Source organism: Nyctibius grandis, chromosome 12, assembly GCF_013368605.1.
Source record: "Nyctibius grandis isolate bNycGra1 chromosome 12, bNycGra1.pri, whole genome shotgun sequence".
Classification (NCBI taxonomy): Eukaryota; Metazoa; Chordata; class Aves; order Nyctibiiformes; family Nyctibiidae; genus Nyctibius; species Nyctibius grandis.
The window spans coordinates 1,497,347-1,519,316 of NC_090669.1; the positions used below are offsets into that span (position 1 = coordinate 1,497,347).

The 21,970-nt window shown below is 48.1% G+C and overlaps 2 protein-coding genes and 2 long non-coding RNA genes across 6 annotated transcripts in view; 1 reads left to right on the forward strand and 3 right to left on the reverse strand.

The window, feature by feature from the left end:
• The window catches only part of RANBP10 (RAN binding protein 10), an 88,179-nt gene extending 81,340 nt beyond the window's left edge, over positions 1-6,839 (reverse strand). For all 3 annotated transcript variants that reach the window (XM_068411008.1, XM_068411007.1, XM_068411006.1), the window contains exons 1-2: positions 6,632-6,839; positions 5,568-5,679 (exon numbers count right to left, since the gene is read on the reverse strand). In XM_068411008.1, coding sequence (XP_068267109.1) covers positions 5,568-5,679; positions 6,632-6,830 — 311 coding nt within the window. In that variant the 5' untranslated portion in view covers positions 6,831-6,839. The remainder of the gene's footprint in view (positions 1-5,567; positions 5,680-6,631) is intronic.
• Positions 6,840-7,157: 318 nt separating this feature from the next.
• TSNAXIP1 (translin associated factor X interacting protein 1) lies at positions 7,158-19,732 on the forward strand. Its single transcript, XM_068411292.1, is given in 13 exon segments — positions 7,158-7,435; positions 8,064-8,154; positions 9,793-9,926; positions 11,255-11,378; positions 12,755-12,851; positions 16,993-17,189; positions 17,855-17,891; positions 17,894-17,986; positions 18,018-18,106; positions 19,066-19,100; positions 19,102-19,217; positions 19,491-19,546; positions 19,548-19,732. Coding segments are annotated over 13 exon segments (1,293 nt in total). The 5' UTR covers positions 7,158-7,334; the 3' UTR covers positions 19,671-19,732.
• LOC137669274 (uncharacterized) lies at positions 9,491-17,075 on the reverse strand. The gene is made up of 3 exons (XR_011049075.1): positions 16,856-17,075; positions 10,204-10,352; positions 9,491-9,899 (listed from the first exon to the last, which is right to left on the reverse strand). It is a non-coding gene; the product is annotated as an uncharacterized lncRNA (long non-coding RNA).
• LOC137669273 (uncharacterized) lies at positions 18,514-20,459 on the reverse strand. Its single transcript, XR_011049074.1, has 3 exons — positions 20,083-20,459; positions 18,987-19,592; positions 18,514-18,615 (listed from the first exon to the last, which is right to left on the reverse strand). It is a non-coding gene; the product is annotated as an uncharacterized lncRNA (long non-coding RNA).
• Positions 20,460-21,970: the final 1,511 nt, after the last annotated feature.

Genomic DNA, 21,970 nt, shown 5'->3' on the forward strand with positions numbered 1-21,970 from the left:
AAAGGGTTTAACAAAAAAAATCATGTCAAGAAGAAAAGCTAGACTGGCTCTTTCGGCAGCCTTCCTGAGATGGCTCAAAGTCCTCGTGAAACCAGTGGCTCCCCTGGCCCAGAAGGCTGTGCCACTTGGCACCTCTTCTGCCCGCAGACCACACTTGCTCTGTTTGCACAGAACATGCAGAGCCACCGGGGACAGGCAGCAGGTTCTGCCGCCGCCAGAGAGGTCAGAGTTGCTGCAGAACACCAGCATGTCAAAGGATCCGTGAGTAAGCCACTATCCAACACTAAACAATGACCAGGAAAGGCAGATGTGGACAGCAAACAGCCATTGCAAAGGCAATCCACAGGCTGCTGGACTCCTTTCCCCAGGAGCAGCTCAGAAACGGAAAAGGACGAGAGGAAATGGCCTCAAGTTGTGCCAGGGGAGGTTTAGGTTGGAGATCAGGGACAATTTCTTCCCCAAAAGGGTTGTCAAGCACTGGCACAGGCTGCCCAGGGCAGTGGTGGAGTCCCCAGCCCTGGAGGGATTTAAAAGCCGTGTAGATGTGGTGCTGAGGGACATGGGTTAGTGGTGGCCTTGGCAGTGCTGGGTTAACGGTTGGACTCGATGATCTTAAAGGTCCTTTCCAACCAAAATGGTTCTGTGATTCTGAGAGGCTGCAGGACAGGTGACTTTTGCTCAAATCAGGAATCTGTGCATAATCAGGGTCAGCCTCCAGGATGTCCATCCCTGTCACACTCCATCACAACCCACCGCATGGCTGTGGGAGGTAAAACAGGTCCAGCCACTGAACGGGCAGTCAGGAGCAAGCACTGCCGCCCATGAGACAACTCACCTTGCCCTAGCATGAAGAGGACAACAAAGATGGCTTGTCCTGCTGAGTCACAACAGCGTGTAAGTTGTGGGTTGAGTGCCCTACCCTGATGAGTCTTACACTGTTCCTGTTTACCAGGCAGAGACCATCTAATGGGGAAACAGAAGCTGTGAGGCGTGCTGAGAAATCAACAGCAAACAGAAACACACATTGGAGAGAGAGGGGATAAGGCTCCGGTGCTTCAAGTATAGTTCAGGTTGAACTGTTACAAACACCACTGTGATAAAAGCATGAGTTATTTGGGGCAGCTCAGGAACATAAGTGTCACATACAATTCTGCCACTCTGCTCATCTGAGGAATGCTGGAAGGAAGCCACCCACAGAACCACACAGAGGTTTGGACTGGAAGGGACCCTGGGACCTTCCTTCTTCATCCTCCTGCCCAAAGCATAAATAACTCTGAAAGTTGTATTATGCAGCCTGGGGCCTTGCCCAGGCAGATTTGAAGATGGAGATGTCACAGCCCATCTGGGCATCCTGTTCTGGTGCTTAACCAGTTTCAAGGGGAAAACTCTTTCTGATGTCCAGCTGACATCTCCCTTGCTACAACCTGTGACTTGTTGCCTCTTGTCCCTTTGTTCCAGTTGACAACACCCAGCAGACACGCACACAATGGCTCAGGAATTAAGGACCCAGCAAGTCTTAAGACAAAACTGTTCAACACCACTTCGAATGGAACTAAACGAGGTTGCTGCAATCCTACCCGTCCCTCTCCCAGCCCAGCCCATCCCTTTATTGACTCTCAGGGAGCAGAACCCTGAAAAGTAGTCCTCAACTGAAAAAAAAAAAACAGGCAGCAATTTCTGACAGTGACGTCAATAGATTAAATCACCATAATTATTTTGATGTGGCCAGTTCTCAAGCAGTGATCTCCTGGAACCAGCTCGCCATAGGACCAGGTAACAGATTGTTGGCATGAGGGAAGGCACAGAAACACCCGGCAAATGGAAGCGCAGGATCCCACAGTCCTGACTTGTATCATCTTAGAGTGTTGTGGAACCACTCCCTGCGTGTTCAGCGCAGACAAGGAGGGGAGAAGTGGGCTGGAGCTAGAGCCTGTGAACTAAACTCTCCTCTGCTCTCTGAGGATAAGAGCCACCTCCCCAAACAAAGATTAGCACAAACAACAGATCAATGTACCGACAGACCTGATTTGTTGTTACCGAGCCTCCTTGTCAAGGCAATTTTTCAGAGGTAGCCTGGCAGCCTCTCCTCTCCCAGAAAAAAAAAATTAAAAAATGCCCCAGTAAATAAACATGACCTCTTATCAATAAAGACTAAACTCACCAGGATGAGAAATGATCACCATTCAGCTAAAAGTAAGTCTCAATCACCTTTCTTTAACTCAAAAGATTGTGGTCATATCTCAGTGGAAGATCCACAGCTAAGAAAAGGCGATACATCTCAAAAGTTCAAGTGCACCAAACAGACTTTTTGCATGCTGTGCTTGCTCTGAAGCACCCGCCAGTAAACTAAGCTAGATTTTACCCATGTCGAGGCAGAAAAGTCTAGGGAAGAGTTTTCATAAATCATTTCATTTGCTTCTTTAACAAAAGCACCTTTACGGAGCAGGTACATTAAAGGGCAGGGGAGAAAGGCAATGCAAAAGAGGAAGCTCTTCTGCCTGCTCAGGCTGCAGCGCCGTGGCAGTCTAAAGCAACTCGTGTCTGTGCTGCTGCAGTCCCTCCCTCTCCCCTTGCGCTGGCGTTTGCAAAACTGAGCAGAGAAGTCATCTGCCTGAAAAAGGAGGGGAGGCGAGGGTGTGTGTTTATACTGCTAGGATACAGTGTGGTGGGAGGAAACAAAGGAGAGAACCACCGCACGCTGCGTTTAAATCACCTTAGCCCCAGGAAAGTAACAGGAGGGAGAAGTTAAAAAGGTGGTACTGATACCTCAGCTGTCCCTACAGCTCAGGTTTCTCTACCATGGTGACACCACCAACCCAGAACTGGCACTGTCTGATGCCAATTCAAGAACCCTCTTATCACAGCGTATCGTATATGGGCAACACCTCGTGTCAGGCTGCAAAAAGTCATCACGGGAGCTTCAGGATTCTTACACCTCCAGTAAAAGCTGCTGGGAGCTCCTATCCCATTTCTTACCTGCAGCCTTAGTTTCTGTTGTTTATTAGCAACTGTCAGCATCTAAGCTGAGTGTAGAGCACTAGACTAACAATTATTAGCGTAGAAAGATGACAGCTTTGAGCTATTGAGCAAAATTCATCAGGACTCCTCAAAGCACACCTTCCTGGAATTTGTTCCACCAAAGCATTTTAAACCTAAACGTGAAAAGCTATCACAAAGCCCAGCAACAGCACCACAGTGAACACCATCCCGCGGTCCTCACCTCACCGCTCCCTACGGCATAAATAAAACAAGCTGCAGAGCAGAGACTTTACACCTGAAGTGCCCATTCTGGAAATGAGCTGAGAAAGATTCCTCGCCCTCTCCCCTTGCTAAAGGGTTTCCAGCTGAGTTCCTAGGGACGTGCTTTGCCACTTAAACTTCTTTTCATTCCCTCCAAACCCTTCTTTAGGTTTCAGGACTTTTATTCCGTTAAACTGAAGCCACCATGGTGTAATAAACACTGGAGAGCTTCCTAAGCAGAGAGGTCTCTCTGCAGTCCACTATCACAACACACCAAGCCTCCAAGGGCAGATTTCAAACTATTAAAGATGAGACACACAAAAGCACCTTCTTCAGTGACAGAGAGGCAGCAGCTACGCTATAAATTCACAATTACAAATCCCCAGCACCACAGCGTGCAAGATAAAAACTGGAGCTCTCTCTACCAGCAAAAGAAAAACAAGGCACAAGAACGACTGAGGCATCAGACAAGCTCTCAAAGGCTCACCGCTGCCCTGACCTCGGATCACAGCTATCGACATCTCCTGTTCGTGTTGCTACAATGTTAACACACAGCTCCATATCTCGGAAAATATTCCTGGAAAGTAACTGTAATTAGAGAATACAGTAAAAACATACTAATACAGAAAGCTACTAATACAGAAAGCACTGATCTTCAGAAACAAGCAGCAGATTCCATTCCCTCCCTGTAAGATTGATCTAGAATGCAGGAAGGATTAAATGCTGTTCAGTGACCTTTCAGAAAGTGATTTCTTTGGGAAATTGTCTTGAAGTTCACTGTAGATTATTTCAATTTTAGCAGTTACATAAACTACTCAAGCGCAGAGTTTCCAAACAGACGAGCAATTAATCGCCAAGTCGGTGAAGTGAAAGAATGAAGATGGTCTTTTCCCTGCGTTTGCAAAGCATTCAGCCAGCATCCACCTCACGAGCATCACAGGCCTAAATGCAGCACAATTCAAGATCCTTCGCCAGCCCCTTTACAAATAGGCCACTTCTCAATTCAACAGTGACAGCAAAAAAATTGCAACAGGAAGAAGTTATGACTTTAATTTGGTTTTTAGTAGGAATGTTTCCTGCCCTTCCCTAAGACCCCTAAACCAGCCAGAGTTCAAATGTTGTTCTTGAAGGACTGGATTAATTAATTACACTCAATACCTTCTCCTTCTGGACAGTTATAGCTGCAATAGTCATTCTTTAGCAATGAAAAATGCCAGAGACACGCACACACAGCAGGCTGATACCTTTCTAACGAGGAAAAATTAAATCTCCACTAGCGGTAGAAACTCAGACCTTATTAGAAAAGCCCCTTTATCGCTTTCCCACATTTCCCAACATCCTGAATACGGCTTTGAAGGAACTCCACGTACATCCTGGTTCAGTTACACCTTGGATCAAAATACTGCCCAATACAGTGACCGCAAGACTGGATGAGATCCCAAACCCACCGCCAGTCCGGCTCACCGAGGTGCTGCCTAGCAAGGGCTGGCTGCTTCTGATGCTACCGGTAGGATTTGCTGCTTTTGCAGTTCTTCCACTTGCTACTGAACAAAGTTGTACAGACTGATAGGGCAAATGCAGTCACAACAGCCTACAATATTAAATATTACCACAAAAAACATGATTGCGTCGGGAAAAACGTTCTCATATTCAGCATTCTGGTTCCAGCACGGTCTCCCAAGCTTCCACAGCTGTTCTCTGTCATGATACTCTGTGGTGCAATCTATCCTGAGATAATGACTTGAGTCCAAATTCAGGTCTTGGACTAGAGATGACAGAAGTGACGCAGATTCCAGCTCGTACTCACAAACATCTCATTTCCCTCTCTCTTAACATCTTTTCCTTGATCGTGCATACGGCGTGTCTAAAAAATGGTCTCAAAAGTTCTCCTTCCCGTGCTCAAGTACAGCTAGGACTACCCTTCACCACGCAAACATCTCTCTAACAGCCCAAAATTAAGCTCAAGGTTCCTCCCTTCTATTTCACTCCACTTCTGAGACATCATAATTCCAGAAATCTGAGTGACCAGACCTAGCCAGCAAGAGGAAAAACTATTTTAATTCCAGTTGCACCAGAGACCCAAAGTTCCCTAAATTTTTAAAACTGCCTATATCAAAGAGCACAGAAAGCAGCTGTGTAAGTGCCTCTGCTTCCAGTGCCTTCTACCACATTTACATCTATTAACCACGAGAATATAACGTCCCCATGATGTACCTGCTGTTACACCCAGCACCATGGGACCTCTAACCCTTCCGGAAAGGAGGTCAGAGCACAGCAGAACTGTTAAATACACAGCACCAACCGCTGGACTGCAATAAGGCACTTACCCATCTCTACCTTTACTGACGATCTTCACTTCAAAGTAATAAATGCCACAGGCTGCAGGTATAGGGTGCGTAGCCCTGACCGAGGCGGCATCTTTATGATTTTTACCATGACCTAGGAAAGAAGAGAAACGTTAAGTCCTGACGGGATTCGAACTCTCCCGCGTTTTGATCTAAACCAGCGCTATCTGAACGCAGCGGGGATCTGTTCCTGCCCACATCCAACAACTCAAAGCGTGCTTTTCAGAGAACTAGAACATACAATCCCGCCCTGCCACCATGAATGGCCCCTACACCACAAGCACTGGAGTTTTCCCTTTGTTTTCACTGTGAAGTTACTGAGAAAGACTCACAGTACCACCTCTCCCCCTCCTCACATACATCATTTGAAGACCAACGTACACAAATAGAAGACAAAAACGATTACACAAGAGGGGAATGACATCAGTGTTTACTAACCAGGCAGGAAAAGGAATGACCAGTTCTCCGCGGGGTGGGTAGGGAGAACAGCCTCCAATAGGGAGCAAGAAAAACATCAGTGTGGCTCCAAGTCCTACAAGTCTACGAGCATCTATTTTGTGTAAACTCGAGGAGCCCAAGCCCCACTTACGCAGCCTGGCGACGCCATCCGACCCCCTGGCCGGGTTTTAAGCAGGATGACAGAGTAAACAGACGCTCTCACTACACAGAGGCGCCCGGGCCCGGGCTGGTGACACTGCAGCGCGTTATATAAGGCAACACACCCTGATGGGAGACGAGCCCTCGGCTCCAGACCACCCCCCCGCTTCCCCAGCCCAGCAAAACCCCGAGCCGGGCTGCAGGCCGGCCACGGCACCCACGGCGAGCAGCCCGCCCCGCGGCCGGAGCTCGGCGGCCCTCCGTGTCCCCGCGCTGCTCCCCGGCCGAGCCGCCCCTTCCCCCGGGGCTGCCAGACCCGCTGCCGCCGCAGCGGAGGCCCGGGCTGCCGGCCCAGCCCGCCGCCCCGCTGGCCCCGCGGAGCGGCCGGGCCAAGGGCCACCCCGCTGCAGGCCGAAGCCGAACCCGGCGCCGCCGCCCCAGCCCGGCACCTTTGTAGTGGACGCGCAGGTTGCCCTGCGAGAGGCCGATGTAGTTGTACTTGTCCTTCGGGCTCCAGGACCGCGGCAGCGGCGTCTCCTCCTGGTTGACGGCGGGGTAGAGGCGGCGGAGGCGCTGGCTCAGCTCCTGCTCCTCGGGCGGGCCCGGCAGCGCCGCGTCCCCCCCGTGCAGGCTCCCCGCCTCCGCCATCTTGCCTTGGCTTTGTGTCACCGGGCGGGGAGCGAGGCCCGGCGCGGGCCGCCAGCCAATGGGCTGCGAGCGCCGCCACAATGGGGCCGCGCTGCCCGACGGGAAGCGGAGTCCGCGCCGCTCCCGCCCGCGCGCCTCTGGCGCCCGCTGGGACTGCAACTCCCGACAGGCTCCGCGCCGGGAGCCCCGCCCCGCCCATCGGCGCGCTGCACGCTGGGAAACGTGTCCCGCCCTCCGCCTGGCTCCGCTGAGCGCCGCCGCGTGCTGGACTCCCGTTCCCAGAGTGCACCGCGGCAGAGGGGCCGCCCCCACCTTGCCGGTGTCCGCCGGCCGCCTCCGCGCAGGGGCCGGTTTCGGCCGCCCCGCCGGCGTGTCGGGCAGCGCCGTTCCGGCGGCATCACCCCGGGCCCGGCCGCTCCGTAGAGCCCGCGTCCCGCCGGCTTGGGGCTGGGCCGCGCCGGGCTGCGGAGGGGTACCAGCGCGTCAGGCGCTGCGCGGGCAGCTATGGCGGCACGCGAGGAGGGTCCTGGGGGGCGGGGAAGCGTCTCCATGGCGACGGGTGTAAACAGCGCGGCCATGGCGGCGGGCCGCGCTCCGCCGGGCGGGTGAGGGCCGCGCCGGGGCGAGGGAGGTGTCGGCGTCCGGGGACACCGAGCCGAGCACAGCCCTTCCCTTCCCGCGGGGGTGGGGGGCCTCCGCGGCCCTGCCACACGCACCGGCTGGGAGGCCGCGGGCGCTGTCACCCCGCCCCGCCCGCCCAGGGCCGGCGTCGCGCCAGCTGAGGCTGCTTGGGGATATACTCGGCACTGGTGAGGCCGCACGTCAAATCCTGGGTGCAGTTTGGGGCCCCTCACTAAAAGAAAGACCTTGAGGTGCTGGAGCGAGCGAGTCCAGAGAAGGGCAACGGAGCTGGTGAAGGGTCTGGAGCACAAGTGTGATGGGGAGCGGCTGAGGGACCTGGGGGTGTTTAGCCTGGAGAAAAGGAGGCTGAGGGGAGACCTTCTCGCTCTCTACAACTGCCTGAAAGGAGGGTGTAGTGAGGGGGGGTCGGTCTCTTCTCCCAGGTAACAAGTGACAGGATGAAAGGAAACGGCCTCAAGTTGTGCCAGGGGAGGTTTAGGCTGGAGATCAGCAATGTTTACCTTAGGTGTACACGAGCCAGACTCTCCATCTCCACTGTATATTTAGTTAATTCTGTATATTTTGAAAAGTTTCTTTCTTGCCGTTGCACAGGACCGCTCCTGCCTCCTCCTCCGAGACTGCAGGTTGCCAAACACATCTCAACAATCTGAAATACCTCCTGGCCAAGAAACAGAAGACTCCAGTGACTTGAAGAATTCCAGTGAAACATCCAAACTTTAGCTAACTTGGTCAACTTTGAATCTTGCTGGAAGCCCAGGGACTGTCCCAAACTATTAGAAAGTCAAGAAAGTTCTAATCATTTTAATCTGTCTTTAATATATATATATATAAAATCTACATATTGCTGCTAACTCTTGAATTTCAGATTCAGATGTCATCTTTGTGATGGAATTACTGCATTTTTAAGGGTGGAGGAAGGAGGAGAGGAATATAAATGTTGTTCTTGGCCGTAACCTTCTGCACGGACACACGTGCCAAATACTGAAGCCAGAATTTGACCCATACAGTTTTTAAAAAAAAATAAAAAGAAACCACACGGCCGCATGCTGTTTAATCACAGGATAAGAGCACCCTCCAGGAACATCTGCTCCCTTGTATTTATCAGTCTTTGTAAATAAAATAAACGAGCATAGGAAAAAAAATCTATATCCAAATTATGAGAAAATAAATTCCAGGAACATGTATACCAACAAAGGCCTATAAAAGTCATATGTTATTTATTTTGGGGTTTTTTTTTCATTAGCATTTTGGTTGTATATCAGGAATGTGCCACTTCTCCGACACGCTGTATGTGCTCCATTAGCCCAAGAACTTAAATTATTATTTTGTCCCTAGAGCTGGGACATTCTGTAAGCACTTTCCTCAGCGTACAAAAGATTTTCAACTCTCAATAAATTGGAATCGTATTATTTCTCCAAGGTAATTTTCCTGCTTCTTGCACTGAAATGAGGGTGTTTAAACATCTGAGGCTTTACACTGAACTGTTTCAAGGCTTGGTCAGTCTGAAGTGTGGGTTTTGAAGGTCAAACCCTCCTCTTCGCCCATGATTAATTTTATGGACAGAATAGGGAGGGATTTATATTGGACAATCACATACTAATTATTCAGTTGTAATAATGAAGATAAAGCAGAGCAATCCAGCATAGCTGCCTTTTTCTTCCCCCCAAAGAAACGCTGAGAAAGTTCCAAGATAGAAATGAACAGACTCTTAAAATTAACAAGATTTTGCTTGCAGTTTCTGAAGGAAAATTCATTTATCATTTTCTTTTTTACTGTTCCTCAGACCTTATCTTCATTATGTTCTACCCTGATGCAAATTCAGCTGGTTTGCGTAGGGTCACCAACCTGCATTTAAAACCCATCAGCTACACGAGTTACCCTCACTCAGCGTGCCCTTAGTAGGGGACTCACACCCCAGTGCAAAACTCCCTGATGGGAACAAGACCTAAGTGAAACCTGTTAATTTTGGTTTTCATCTGGATTAATGCAAGATCCTGATCTCTTTGTGTGATGCTTTATTTTCCAGTGGTCCCAGTGTAGATCAAGAAACCAGTTTTTACCCAAAGATATGAACATATTCCCACATCATGTAATCTAGGCAGCATGAACAATAGCTACCAGGAGATCATTCAGGGGTGTTTAACAAATGGTTCTAGTCTGGGAAGATTTCTTCAAAGAAAGAAGCTTACTTGGTTTTTAGGTGTGGTCAGTGCTGGCTGAGATGAGTTTCGGGGTGCAGCCCTCCTCTTTCATAGGCAGTTGTATTGATTCTGGATTTTGGCTCTTTGTTGTGCATTTGTAGTGCTCAGATACAGCAAAGGGATTTTTTTTTTCCTTTCAATCTTTTCAGCTTTATGCTCAAGGCCGTTGGTCCACGTGGCCTGCGTTTGCATCCGGACAGACGGTCCTAAGGCATCACAAACCCTGCTGCGCCCCAGAGGAGAGACAGTCTAGGTAAGCTCTGCCTGTGCTGCTGGTTAAGTCACCAGCACTGCTGGAAGCAGTTTTTGAAAACTTAAGACCTCTTAGTTTTCTAAACTAAGAGCAGAACCTCTTCCCACGTTAGTGAGAACAATGATGTTGGGTTACCCCACAGGAGCTCAGCACGACAGAGAAGACATTGCTGGTTCTGACTAGTAACTCTATAGGAGATGTCAAGTATTTACCTAATAGTGAGTCATGCTTAGTATCAATAGTACCATAAAATGCTCTCATTTCATGATTCACTGACCGACATCATACAGGATCCTGTCAGGGCTCCGAGTGCACCAACAGGCTCTGCAAGCTCTTCTCCAGTCCTAGGTGTTTGGGTGCCTGGGCTCCAGACCAGTTCTGATTTGGCACAGCTGGGTAACCTGGGACCGGGTGCTGCAAAAAGAGCTGTGGGAGAAAGAGATGTGAGAAGCTTTCACTGAGGCTCCCTCACCTTTGGTTCTTGCTGGAGCTATGGTGTAGCCATGTCCATCTTGTACCTCACTGACCCTGGCCTGACTTGACATCCCAGCTTGGCGTCGGACCTTCCTCATCATTGCAGACTTGTGTGACCATCACTGAACTATCAAGGCACCTGCTCTGCTGTTCTTGTTCAAGTCCTGTGGCATTGTGCTCTGCTGGGCAGGTCACTGTCCCTGGTTGCCTTGCTGTCACCCTGTGGGGTCCCAGCTCCCCTCGAACACAGGCACCCAAACCCCCAGGGGTAGGGGAAGAGGTTGCAGAGCCTATGGGTGCACTCAGGGCTCTGACAGTCTGCAGGACACAGCTGTGGGTGATATAATAAGGACAGCTGTGCTTTTTAGTTGTAATTCTAGCTGGTTTTAAGATGAAGTATGCATGATATCATCCAGCAAAGGGACATTTGGCTTAGAACCTCCTGAGGAACCTAGAACCTCAGGAGATGTAGTATGTTATCAGCTCTCTTTTCAAATACCTGTTTTCCTTGACCCATTTCAAATAACATAATTAGTATTTATTCTTTTCTGACAGAAAACCCACTCACCTGGCTTTTTATACCAAAAAGCATTATGAAGTTCTTAAACTGAAGAGTAGGGTGTCTTAAATACCCTCCTGCTCCATCAAGGCATTTTAAATTGGCCACTGTTTGCTTTTTTATTTTAACTCTAGTACATACTTATTCTCTCACAGAAGGGAAAATAATAAAGTCCTGCTGTGAAGCAATGGGCAGGAGGAAGAAAACCAAGAGCCTTGAGCTGATTTATTATGACTTCATTCTATACATGACACACCTAAGTCCATGCGTCCATTCTTTTCCTGTGTCTCTGCAGCAATAAACAGGCCCTTCTCACCATTCCAAAGCCACGATTCTTGGAGCAACTGGAGTCCTACTTAAGGAAAGAGCTGCAGTCTCTTGCTCTGACTAAAAAGAACTCCCAGGAACTGAAGTTCCAGGTCTGATACGAGGTTCTCTTGACTTAAAACTATGTGCAGAGATGGATTACTTGAATTTGCCATCCAAAGGAAAAAGTAGATGAGAAGAGTAGGCATCTACGGGTAGTAAGGGATAAGTGGGTTTGCAGCTCATGTTGGAGAGCTTGCACAGAAAGCAGTTTATTTATACGTTGGGTTGCTGTTGGTTGCATGTTATTGGGTTGTTCACATCTTCTTGTGTACTCTGCATCTTCCATAACTGTTTCCATTTTCAAATCAAAGCCCAAGTCTTCAAAAAGACCTGGTAATCTAAAGTGGATGTGAAACAGAACTGACACACTCAGCTCCTGAAGATTCCTGCCTAGACCCAGAAAGCAGCAGGTATGTAGGTTCCCAAATTTTCACTGCAAATTTGTGTGTGACAAGAAGGGGCTTTGTCCTCTAGCTCTTGCCTGAGCCTAATCAGGATCCCCAAAATTCGCAGCTTCTAATGGGTCTGATCCTGAGGGGGGTTGTTGTAAATGTTTGAGGACACACCTCATGGAGACATTGAGAACCACCACTTTAATTGAAAACACAGAAAGAGCAGGAGTGGGTACTCCTGTTTTTGTAATATCCTGCAATAAGAGCATTTATGCAGATCGTGGAAACTTTAGATTCGATTTTCTCTGCGCTAATTAATTCAAATTCTCATTCCCAAAGGAATCCTGCAGTGATGGGGAAAGAAAGTGGTAGATGGAAGAGAATGGAGGGAAACAAAAAGTGGCTAACGGCAAGAGAAGACAGAGGTCTCATAAATGTTTCTGCTTTGTAAATATTTTTTTCCTGTCTTACATGTTTTATTCTATTTAACAGTGAGGTAAACTCAGTGAGAACATTCCTTATTGCTAGTGAAGTCTTCCTATGGCCCAGATACACCACGGGAGTTTGACTATCCTCCCTGAGCAAGTTTTATTCTGCTGAGAAGAGAGACACTCTGCTCTGCAGAACTTGCCATTTAACTTAACAAAATAGGCAACAAAAGCAGCGATATGACCTTGTTACCTACCTTTAACATCCATCTTGTTACCTGAGTTCTAGTCAGCTCCCTCTGAACAGTAACACATTTTGGAGCTGTGCCCTGACAGACTTGATCAAAGCTTCTCTTTGGCCACTGAATTCTTTGTGTGCTCTCCATCGCGCTGTGGTGCCTATGAACTGGGGACAGAACTCCACCTTCACGTGGGGTATTTGGGACAGCAGAGCAGAGACGGAGAGACAAAATACATCGTGGTAGTGGTATTTTTGTACTCATTCTCACTGCCATTAGATGCCGTTTGTGTTAGACAAAACAGATATATCTGATTTCTGAGAAATGTGCCCCTGAAGGTTTTCTCAAGCTGCCTTTCTCCTCTCAGCCCAGCCCTACAGAGATCTTTGAATTCTTCATAGACAACTTCAAGACCTACAAGCCCTTGCTGTCAGCTATAAAGAACGAATATGAAGTTACTTTGGGTGAGCTCTTGGACTTTGACCTGTGGGGAAAAAACACTAACAGAGACACTTTCTTACAGAGCTTAGTTGTGTTGGATGAGCAGCCTAAATAGATGTCAACTGGTAAAACCATCTTTCTGGTCTGTTAGGTCTTGTTTCCTTCTTACATAAGATGAAGTTGTTGGAGGTTTTTTTCTCCTGTAATATTTTAGATTTTTAGATTTAAGATTTTTAGATTTAGATTTAAGATTTTTAGATTTTTTTTTTAAATCTTCATCACGCAGTTCAGGCAAGAGCAGCAGCTCAAGGTTTTTCCAGGACAATGGCATTTATAGTGGAGTGGTATCGTACGAATATATTTGGATGCACTCGCTCTGGTAACTTGGAGCTTGAATTCCTCCTGAAGCAAGGCAGGGCAGAGAGCTGAACTGGCTGTTCTCTGGCTGTTCTTAGTGTGCTTTAAACGTTGCTTGGCATTCAGATGCCACAGTGATACCAGGACTTTGTAAACAATCACAGAGGGCTAGAAATAGACTGTAACCAGGAGCTCGTTTCACACTGGGCACTGAGCAGCTATCAAAGGTCAGCAGACTGGGACAGTCTCTTAAAGGATATATATTGTTTATCCCAGTACCTTTACCTGAGCTACCTAATCATAGTCCCTCGTTACAGACCAGAATCTTTCTTTGCACAGCATACTTCAACCAGGTGAATAAATAATTTTCATCATTATAGAAAAAAACTTTTTAAAAAATCAGTTTTCTTCCAGGACTCTTTAGTAGACATTTCTTTGCTCCAGCTCCCAGCCAGATCACTGGTGTCCGTGCTGTAGCCCATATTGTACTGCTCCCTGAAGCTTTTTTTTTTTTAAGCACTTATTTACCGACTCCTCCATATTGCTTGGATGTGATATTTCCCTTTTTTTTCTTTGAAGTCTCTGGATACCCAGCAAAACATATCTTTTATGATAGCTTTATTTCTGGAAATCAACTGAATGCTAATGAACCAACAGGCCATGGTAGCAAGCATACTTGAAGCTCTGAGAATAGAACAAATGGAATATTTTCCAATTTTTTTTAAGTTGGGATTGGGATCCTCCCACCTTTCTGTATATTAAGGACAAACTCATTTTCCTCACTACAGATTTTACCTTGCTAATGAGGCCTGCATGACATCCATCCCCTTTTAACTAAGGGGTTTGGATGGGGTTATCAGTAAGTGATTTCCAGGCCTCTTCCTCCCTGCCTGGCCGAGGAAGCAGGGATCTAATCCGAGCCAACAACTCATGGCCATGGAAGCAAGAAGGTCCCACTGCCCCAGTCCTGATGGTGCGCTCCCAACTGCTTACACTGCACCAGCTCTGCCACTCAGACACCTCTGTGAGCTGAGTGAACTCACCCAGCAGGAAAAACAAAGACCAAGAGCTGCAAAGTTGGTTTAGGGAGTTGAATTGCTCAGGAGAGTGTCTGTGCTAGGGAAGAGACACAAGCAAGTGTCTGAGAGCAGAAAGAGTACATAAGAAAGAGGGAGGAAATGTACTGATTTGTAGAACTGCACTCCTAAATATTTATCTTTATTCTTAAATTACATCTGAGTGTGCTTAACAAAAACAACAACTTTAAAATCTGTGAGAGGTGGCCATTCTGAGGGCTCCCAACATGAGAGTTTTATAGTCCCTCACTGCAGTGCTCGGAGTCTTAAGGTACAGCTTTGGAGCCGACAAACGGTGCAGATTGCCTAGGGAGAGGTCTCATCACTCCACTTACCACTCCATTACTTACAGATACTCTTATCTGTAGCATTTCAGCTCCTTTTGAAACTGAAACTAAACCTCCTTTACACCACAGCATAGTATTTCTCAGCCAACTGGCTATTATCTTGCTAGTCTGATTTAGCAGCTTTGTCTTACTCTGCTTTTTCTGCCCTCGTCTTATATCCTGTACTAGCTGAGCCTATGAGATGATTAAGGTGCTCACCACTGCACCCACTGCCGTGGCAGGTTCTCCCCTTAACTCTGCTAGCATTACAACATATTCCCCGTCACGCAGAATAATCTGGTTTTATTTTTAATAAAAAAAATACGTATTATTATTAAATGTTGTCTTAAAACTGTACTGCTTACACTGTATATTTTGCTGCATCATTCTGGCAGCACATTTGAAGCAGCCAGCACGTGCACAGCTGAGCACGCAGAGCAGAGAAGGCAGCAGCCTCTGATGGGGACCGGGGTGTGCAGCCTGTACCAGCGGCTTGCAATGATTTGTCTTCTGCCAGAACTGGACATACAGTCTTTTGGGTGTTAAGGTTGTGCTGAATCAGCACTGAGGCTTTATGACATTGTCTCTGGAGTAAATCCACATGAACGTGAAGGTACTAAGAGGAATTTGGAAAATTGCACCGTGGAGGAGAGAGCCATCGAATCCCTGCAGCTGGAACCTTGTTCTGAGATAAAGGTTGTGCTGCTGGGAGCTCCTCTAAGCCAAAGCTGAGGGACAGGGTAGGTCTTCACGGTGATGTTATCCACAGCTGAATTCATTTTTTGATTAAAATAATACTCAGGTTGCTACATCCACATGGCCTTCACATTGACTCCTTTGTGGTGCTAAGACTTCTGGGTCCACGTGGCGATTCTGTGTGTGCAGCGAGCTGCACCCCAGCCTGAATGCTCTCCAAGTGGGAGAATGCCTGTCCTTCCTCAGCATGGGGAGAGCTACGAGAGCTCATCAGAGAGCTAATGTTCTCAGATGGCACCGGCCAGTGCCCACACTACAAAATAACCACTTTGGCAGCCAACGAGTTGTGCTCTAACTTCTGACATACCAGGCAGCTACAATTAAAAGGGGGTTGCTTGTGGTCAGGAGGCAGCTGTGAAACACTCAAACTACACCTCAAAACAAGCTTGCTGAAGTTTTAGCGTGGTCACACTGAGCAACCGAGCAACAGTGGCAGAATCCCTGTGCTGACACTCTCATTTTTGCCATCTCTCGTCCTCACACAAGTATCATAGTGAAAGAGTTTTGCAAAACCTTTGGTACAGTTATAGCGTGGGAAGGAAATTCACACCCAAGTATAATAAGAAAAGTAGTTCCTGTTCTTAGATTTATGTATGTGTTTTAACTTTTAAAATGCAAGATCTATTGCATGGTGTTTGTACATAAATACTAATACCAGCTTTTACTGAGGAGGGAAAAAAACCTCCAAGTCAGATTATTCAGCATCCACCAGCATTTCTATCCTCCTGTTCAGGAGAGGGAGTGAACAGTTTTGATTGCTGAATAATGCAGTTATTCACAAACAAAACAAGGCTCGCTCTCAGCCTTATTTGAATCACACCATATCCTGTCTCTGATCATTTTATTCTCCTGGTGGAATTCCTCCTAGTCATAAAAACAAGCCTTCGCACCAAGGAGGTGGCATCAGATGAAATTCTACCATGTCATTGTAGCTAGGATGTGGGACCCAAGTCAAGTACCGTCACTAGGTTCCTCAGGTAAATATCTTTAAGAAAAATTTTCAAGTCAAAGGGGAAATTGCTGAGAGTGAAAAGCACACGGTACAGCAGAGAAAACCCAGAACATGTGAGTTCTTTACTAGATGCACTGAAGAGAAAGGTAGAAGAAAAGAGGTCACGGCATACCTAAAGAAGGGGAGAGTGGGTAGACAACAAATTTGTAGACAAAAGGTTGCATGAGACCATGCATTTGGGGACAAGAAAGCAGATCAAAGTTCAGGGAGAACACGCCTTCTCAAAAGAGGGTAAATCGCTAATTACCAGCTGTCTTTAGCCCCGTACACTGCCTGTGCTTGGATGGAGACACCTTCCCACGCCAAAGCCATCAGTGCTCATTATACCTTATCAAAACCTTAAATACTTGAGAAAACAAAACAAAGTACTGTTCATCCTTTGTTTTCCAAGCCAGGATAAATAGCATGAGCTGAAATCAGAAGTCTTTATGAAGTTCATATGCACAGCTGGATAAAAACCAGGTTATAATCCCAAAAGATCGCAGTCCTTAGACACTCACCAGACCAAGCAGGCAAAGGTCCATGTTCTGTCCCACTTCCCACCAGCACTGTTTTGAGGTTGAATATCCAACAGCTCAGCTGAGTAAAATTCAGGCTTTGCTGCTCATTGTGAGACCTCAACCTTTGCTTTCTTTAGCTCATCAGAAGAAAACAATTCATGCCCTAGAGCCCCTGAAGGCTGTGGTCACAAGCGTGTCCGAGGAGTGCACCCAGCAGATACTGGCACTGCAGAAAAAGGAGAAAGATGAAATAAATATTTTAAAGGAAGAGAAACAACATTTGTTAAAGTTCATTGACAACATGAAGGAAGAAAAGAATTCTCTTCAGACTCAGGTAAATTAGACAATGATGAGCCAAATGTTTCCCACCTTCAACTGGATGTATTTTATACATCTGATCTCCTACCTCCCATCCTGTGGTGCCAGCAGAAGTTCTGGAGCAGGCACTGAACATCTGGCACGGTAGCAATGCTGGATCTTGGCCAGCTCCAGAGAATATCCCGTTCCCTTGGCACAGGCTGTGCTGCCACTGTCTGAAGTCTCCACTTATATCTCTTGTCGCATCTGGCTCTTCCAGTGTCACATTTGAAGGGGGAAGGACATAAATATCTTCCTGGTAAGAATGTTTTACGTTATTATCTAAAAGTACGTGCACTCTTTTACAACATTGTACCCTTAGCATCTTTAAATATGTATCATTCATCTTAAATGGTGTAACTCAGATCACAAAATGGACATAATTCACTCTCTAAGAAGGCTAAAACTCACATAGAGCACCCTCCTTCGCACTACTTCCAAGTTTGAACCCATCATGTTTCTATCTGGCCCATCCTTTTCTACAGTGTTATCACTTGCCCGCTCTCCTGCTCCAGTTTTTCCCATTTTCCTTCCCTTATCCCACTCTTTGCTCCTTAGTTTCTGCTCTAGACCCACCAAACCAGTCCAAGAGCTCCCACTGATGCCATGCTCCTGATCGATTCAAGCCTCTCTTTCCTGCAGGTGGAGCATCTGCAGACGAGTGTAGTCAAGGAGTGTGCTGCTATCTCCATGAGCACGCTGCCCGCAAACTGCTTCTAGCAAAACTGAATGAAGAGCTGGAGAGGACATGTCACCAAGCTCAAGGCAGAGAAAGTGGATCTGTCTAAGAACCTGTCCTGCACAGAGACCCAAATACACACCCACGGGTACAGCATTGCAGGAAAAATTCAGAGTCTCTCTGAAATATCTTCAGATATGCTTTTATTCTTAAAAGTTAGACAAATTCATGGCCAAAAAGTCCATAAACAGGTAGGAAAGGGAATAGGTGGGCATGTACCTGATAGTCTGATCTGATTCACTAAGTCATTGCTTCAATTCTCGCACGCTCTTGCTTAGCACAACAGGTAAATTGAAGGCAGGAGCTGCCCAGTGCAAAGGTTCCTTATGTGTTTTGACTCCAGTGCCAACTGTCAGCATGTCCCACCCAGCCACAAAGGGCTAACGCACACCAGGGGCTGGGACGGGCTCTGCTTCCAACCCCGCGATGGCAGAGACCTGATCTCTAGGAGGAGGGTGAAAAAGAGAACACGTGGGATCCCAGCATGGAGTTAGTGCACAGCTGTGAGGAGGGATGGATGAAAACCTCCAGGAAGGGGAAAAAAAATACTCCTTGCCTTTGTGCTTCAGAAAAGCAGTGCTGGGCTGTGCCGCACAGATTGGGGCCATCGGCAGCTCCACTCCAGCGCTGACCGTCAGCGCAGCTCGATCCACCCTTCGTGTCCCTGCGTCATGGCATAATAAATACAGACACAGCCCTCAAAACCCAGACTAGAGCCGTGGTTACCTCTGAATCACCATGTACCTCTGCAGTAGTTAAGCAAAGATAAATCGTATAAAAAAGAAACATTCTAAATAAAATACAGTGGATCTGAAGGGGATGCATGTAAAAATCTCTGGAACAATGTTTCTCCCGCTCCCTCCTAGTGGATTAAGATCTATTTTTAAACACAAAAACAGGTATAAAAGGGTCATTGACACAGTTTTTGTAAATAGTAACAATAAAATTTAATAAATTATTTATTTTTCTTCCGATTGAGAAGCAATTAGCCAGGGACAGCTCCCCTAAAGTCTATGGACTACACTGACTGCTCACCTGAGCTGGCCGACAGCAGAACATTTCTGTTACTCAGTTAGTTTGTTACAATCCTCCTTTCTGTATCCTTTAGACGAAGACTCTGCAGCAGGATTTTGATCAGCTCCGTGAGGAATAGAAAACTGCTGGAAATCCACAGAGAGACTGCGGGAGAGCGAGACAACTTCCGCGCTGAACTCCAGCGAGTCGGGCACAACCGCACGCCCCGGCCCCATGGGGCAAAGCTTTCAGGTGCCAAACACACTCCGCAGCGGTTTGCTCAAGGCAGCTCATCTTCAAACACTTCACCACGGTGCACTTCTCACCTGCGATGCCCCATTTTCTCCTGGGCTTTTAGGCCTGAGAGACAGGAGCTTGCAGCGTTGTTCATTTTGCCTCAGACATCTTAGGAGACGAACGAGCTGGCTGGAGATCTGCATCTACCGTCAGGCTCCTGGGGGGATTCACACAAAACCAGGGTGCGTTGTCCCCTTCTAGCAGCTTAGCGTCTCTTTGCTGTTGCAGAGGCGGTTCCTGGTGGAGCTGACTGGTGGGGCTGTCTGGCTGAGGGCAAGACCAGCAAAGCAGCTGGCGGATGTGCTTCTGGAAGGAACAGGACCAGGAGCGCTGAAAGAGAGAAACATCTTCCCTGGATGGGTACATGCAAGTGTCTCCGTTCAGCCCACAGCCAGCGCTAAACAATAACCAGTTCTATCACCCAGTGTCCGCTCCCCGACTGAGAAAGGGAATTGGGAAAAGGAGGGAGACTGGGTTGAAATTTAAACAGATTTAATAAAATAAGAAAACCAATATTGATACTAATACAAAAGACACAAAGTTATACTTAGCTCATAGAGTGGTGGAAAGTCCCTCCAGGGACAGGGAGGAGAAGGGAGGAGAAGGGAGGAGAAGGGAGGAGAAGGGAGGAGAAGGGAGGAGAAGGGAGGAGAAGGGAGGAGAAGGGAGGAGAAGGGAGGAGAAGGGAGGAGAAGGGAGGAGAAGGGAGGAGAAGGGAGGAGAAGGGAGGAGAAGGGAGGAGAAGGGAGGAGAAAACCCCAGCCCTCAGCAGCAGCTTTCCCGTTTATAGTGACCCTGACGTTAATGTTACAGCACACACCTGTGGGCCAGCCTGGGGCAGCTGCCCTGGCTCTCACTGCTGGTGGCCTTCATCACCACCCCACAGCTGGCCACACACTGAAACAAAATGTCACAGAAAAGTGATTCACAGAAACTCATCTGAAAGGAAAAATCACTGAAAGGAGAATTGGTTCTTGTTTAGTCTAAACCAGGACCCAGGGCTAACTGAAACTACTGCTGGGCTACTAATGCTTCTCTCTCTAGCTGGGTTTTTGCCTTTTCCAGAGGTATTAAATGGCTTCTTTAGCGTGCTGGAACTCCGAGGCCGTCAGCTCGGCTCTGGGGCTGATCGATGCATTTTCCAGCTGTGAAAGAACCGGCCTGGGTTCCTCAGGCTGTGACTCTTCGCTCCCTTTCCAGAACACACGTTTGCCTGCCGGGCTCGCACTGGCGAGGCACCGCCTCCGAGCGCCGCCTCAGCGGGGCCGCGCTGCCCCACGGGAAGCGGAGTCCGCGCCGCGCCCGCCCGCGCGCCTCTGGCGCCCGCTGGGACTGCAGCTCCCGACAGGCCCCGCGCCCGGAGCCCCGCGCTGCACGCTGGGAAATGCGCCCCGCCCGCCTGAGGGGGCTGCGGTGACCGACCTGAAGGACGGCTGGAAGGGAATAAAAGTTCGGTTTTAACGGACTAAACCGGGTTTATCGGACTAACAAAGCTGCAGTGTCCACCACAAGCTCCAACACCCCAAGGCCAGCTGCAGACAACAGCAGTGCAAGCTTGTGCCTTTTCTGTGACGGGGGTTTTTCCCTCTTCTCTTTATTTCCACTTTTCACATGGAAATTCCATTTCTAGGAGATTTTAATTATTTAATATGTATTAATTATTTTAATACATATTGGGGGGGCGGTTCCTATCCAGACTGGAACACCCATTCAGTGCTAATGCACCTGTAATATCTTCCAGGATGAAGAAGGGAACGATGAGCCTTTCGTTGCCAAGCTCAAGAGCCAGTATGTCAGGGCGAAGCAGGAGTAGCTGAGAGCGCTGAAGAACCAGCTGGGAGATGTGTGGAGGGAAGGGGCTGATGGGGACGGTAGATCAGGACAGTGCATGGAGAGGGAACCCCTCTGTGCACACAGGAGCGTGTGGCCAGTGCAGGAGCCCCCTGCGCTATCAGGGGGCTCCAGCTGTGAATATTGCAGTAAATATCAAAACCTACCAGCAACCCTGCTCCTGCGTGGGCTCCTCTCCACAGGCTGCAGCTTCCTGCAGGGCATGTCCAGCTGCTGCAGCGTGGGGTCCTCCCTGGGCTGCAGGTGGGTATCTGTTCCACCATGGTCCTCCCCGGGCTGCAGCCGGACAACCTGCTTCCCCATGGCCTTATCCACAGGCTGTAGGAGATTCCCTGGTCCAGAGAAGGGCGTTCTCTCGTATCCTCCTTCACTGACCTTGGTGTCTGCAGGGTTGTTTCTCTCACATTCTTCTCCTTTCTCCCACAGCTGCTGTGCAGTGTTTTCACCCTTTCTTAAACACATTATCACAGAGGTGCCACCAGCGTCGCTGATGGGCTCAGCTTTGGCCAGCGGTGGGTCCGTTTTGGAGCCGGCTTTGACATGGGGGCAGCCCCCGGTTTCTGCAGCATCCAGCCCCGCCCCATTCCCACTACCAAAACCTTCCCATGTAAACCAAACACACACAATTAACTCCATCTGCATCAATCTCTCTTAGGCCTTTATCTACCACATGTGCACCAGAAAATTTAACCTCTCAAATGGTCTTAAATGATTGCTTACTCCTTTCCCATGAGACACACACATTATATATAAAGTAAATATAAAGTCTATTTCCCTGTTTCAGTTGACACCAGTAAAGAGCTGTGGTCACAGGTAGATTATGATCTACTCTTGACACAGTAGACTAGACTGGCAAA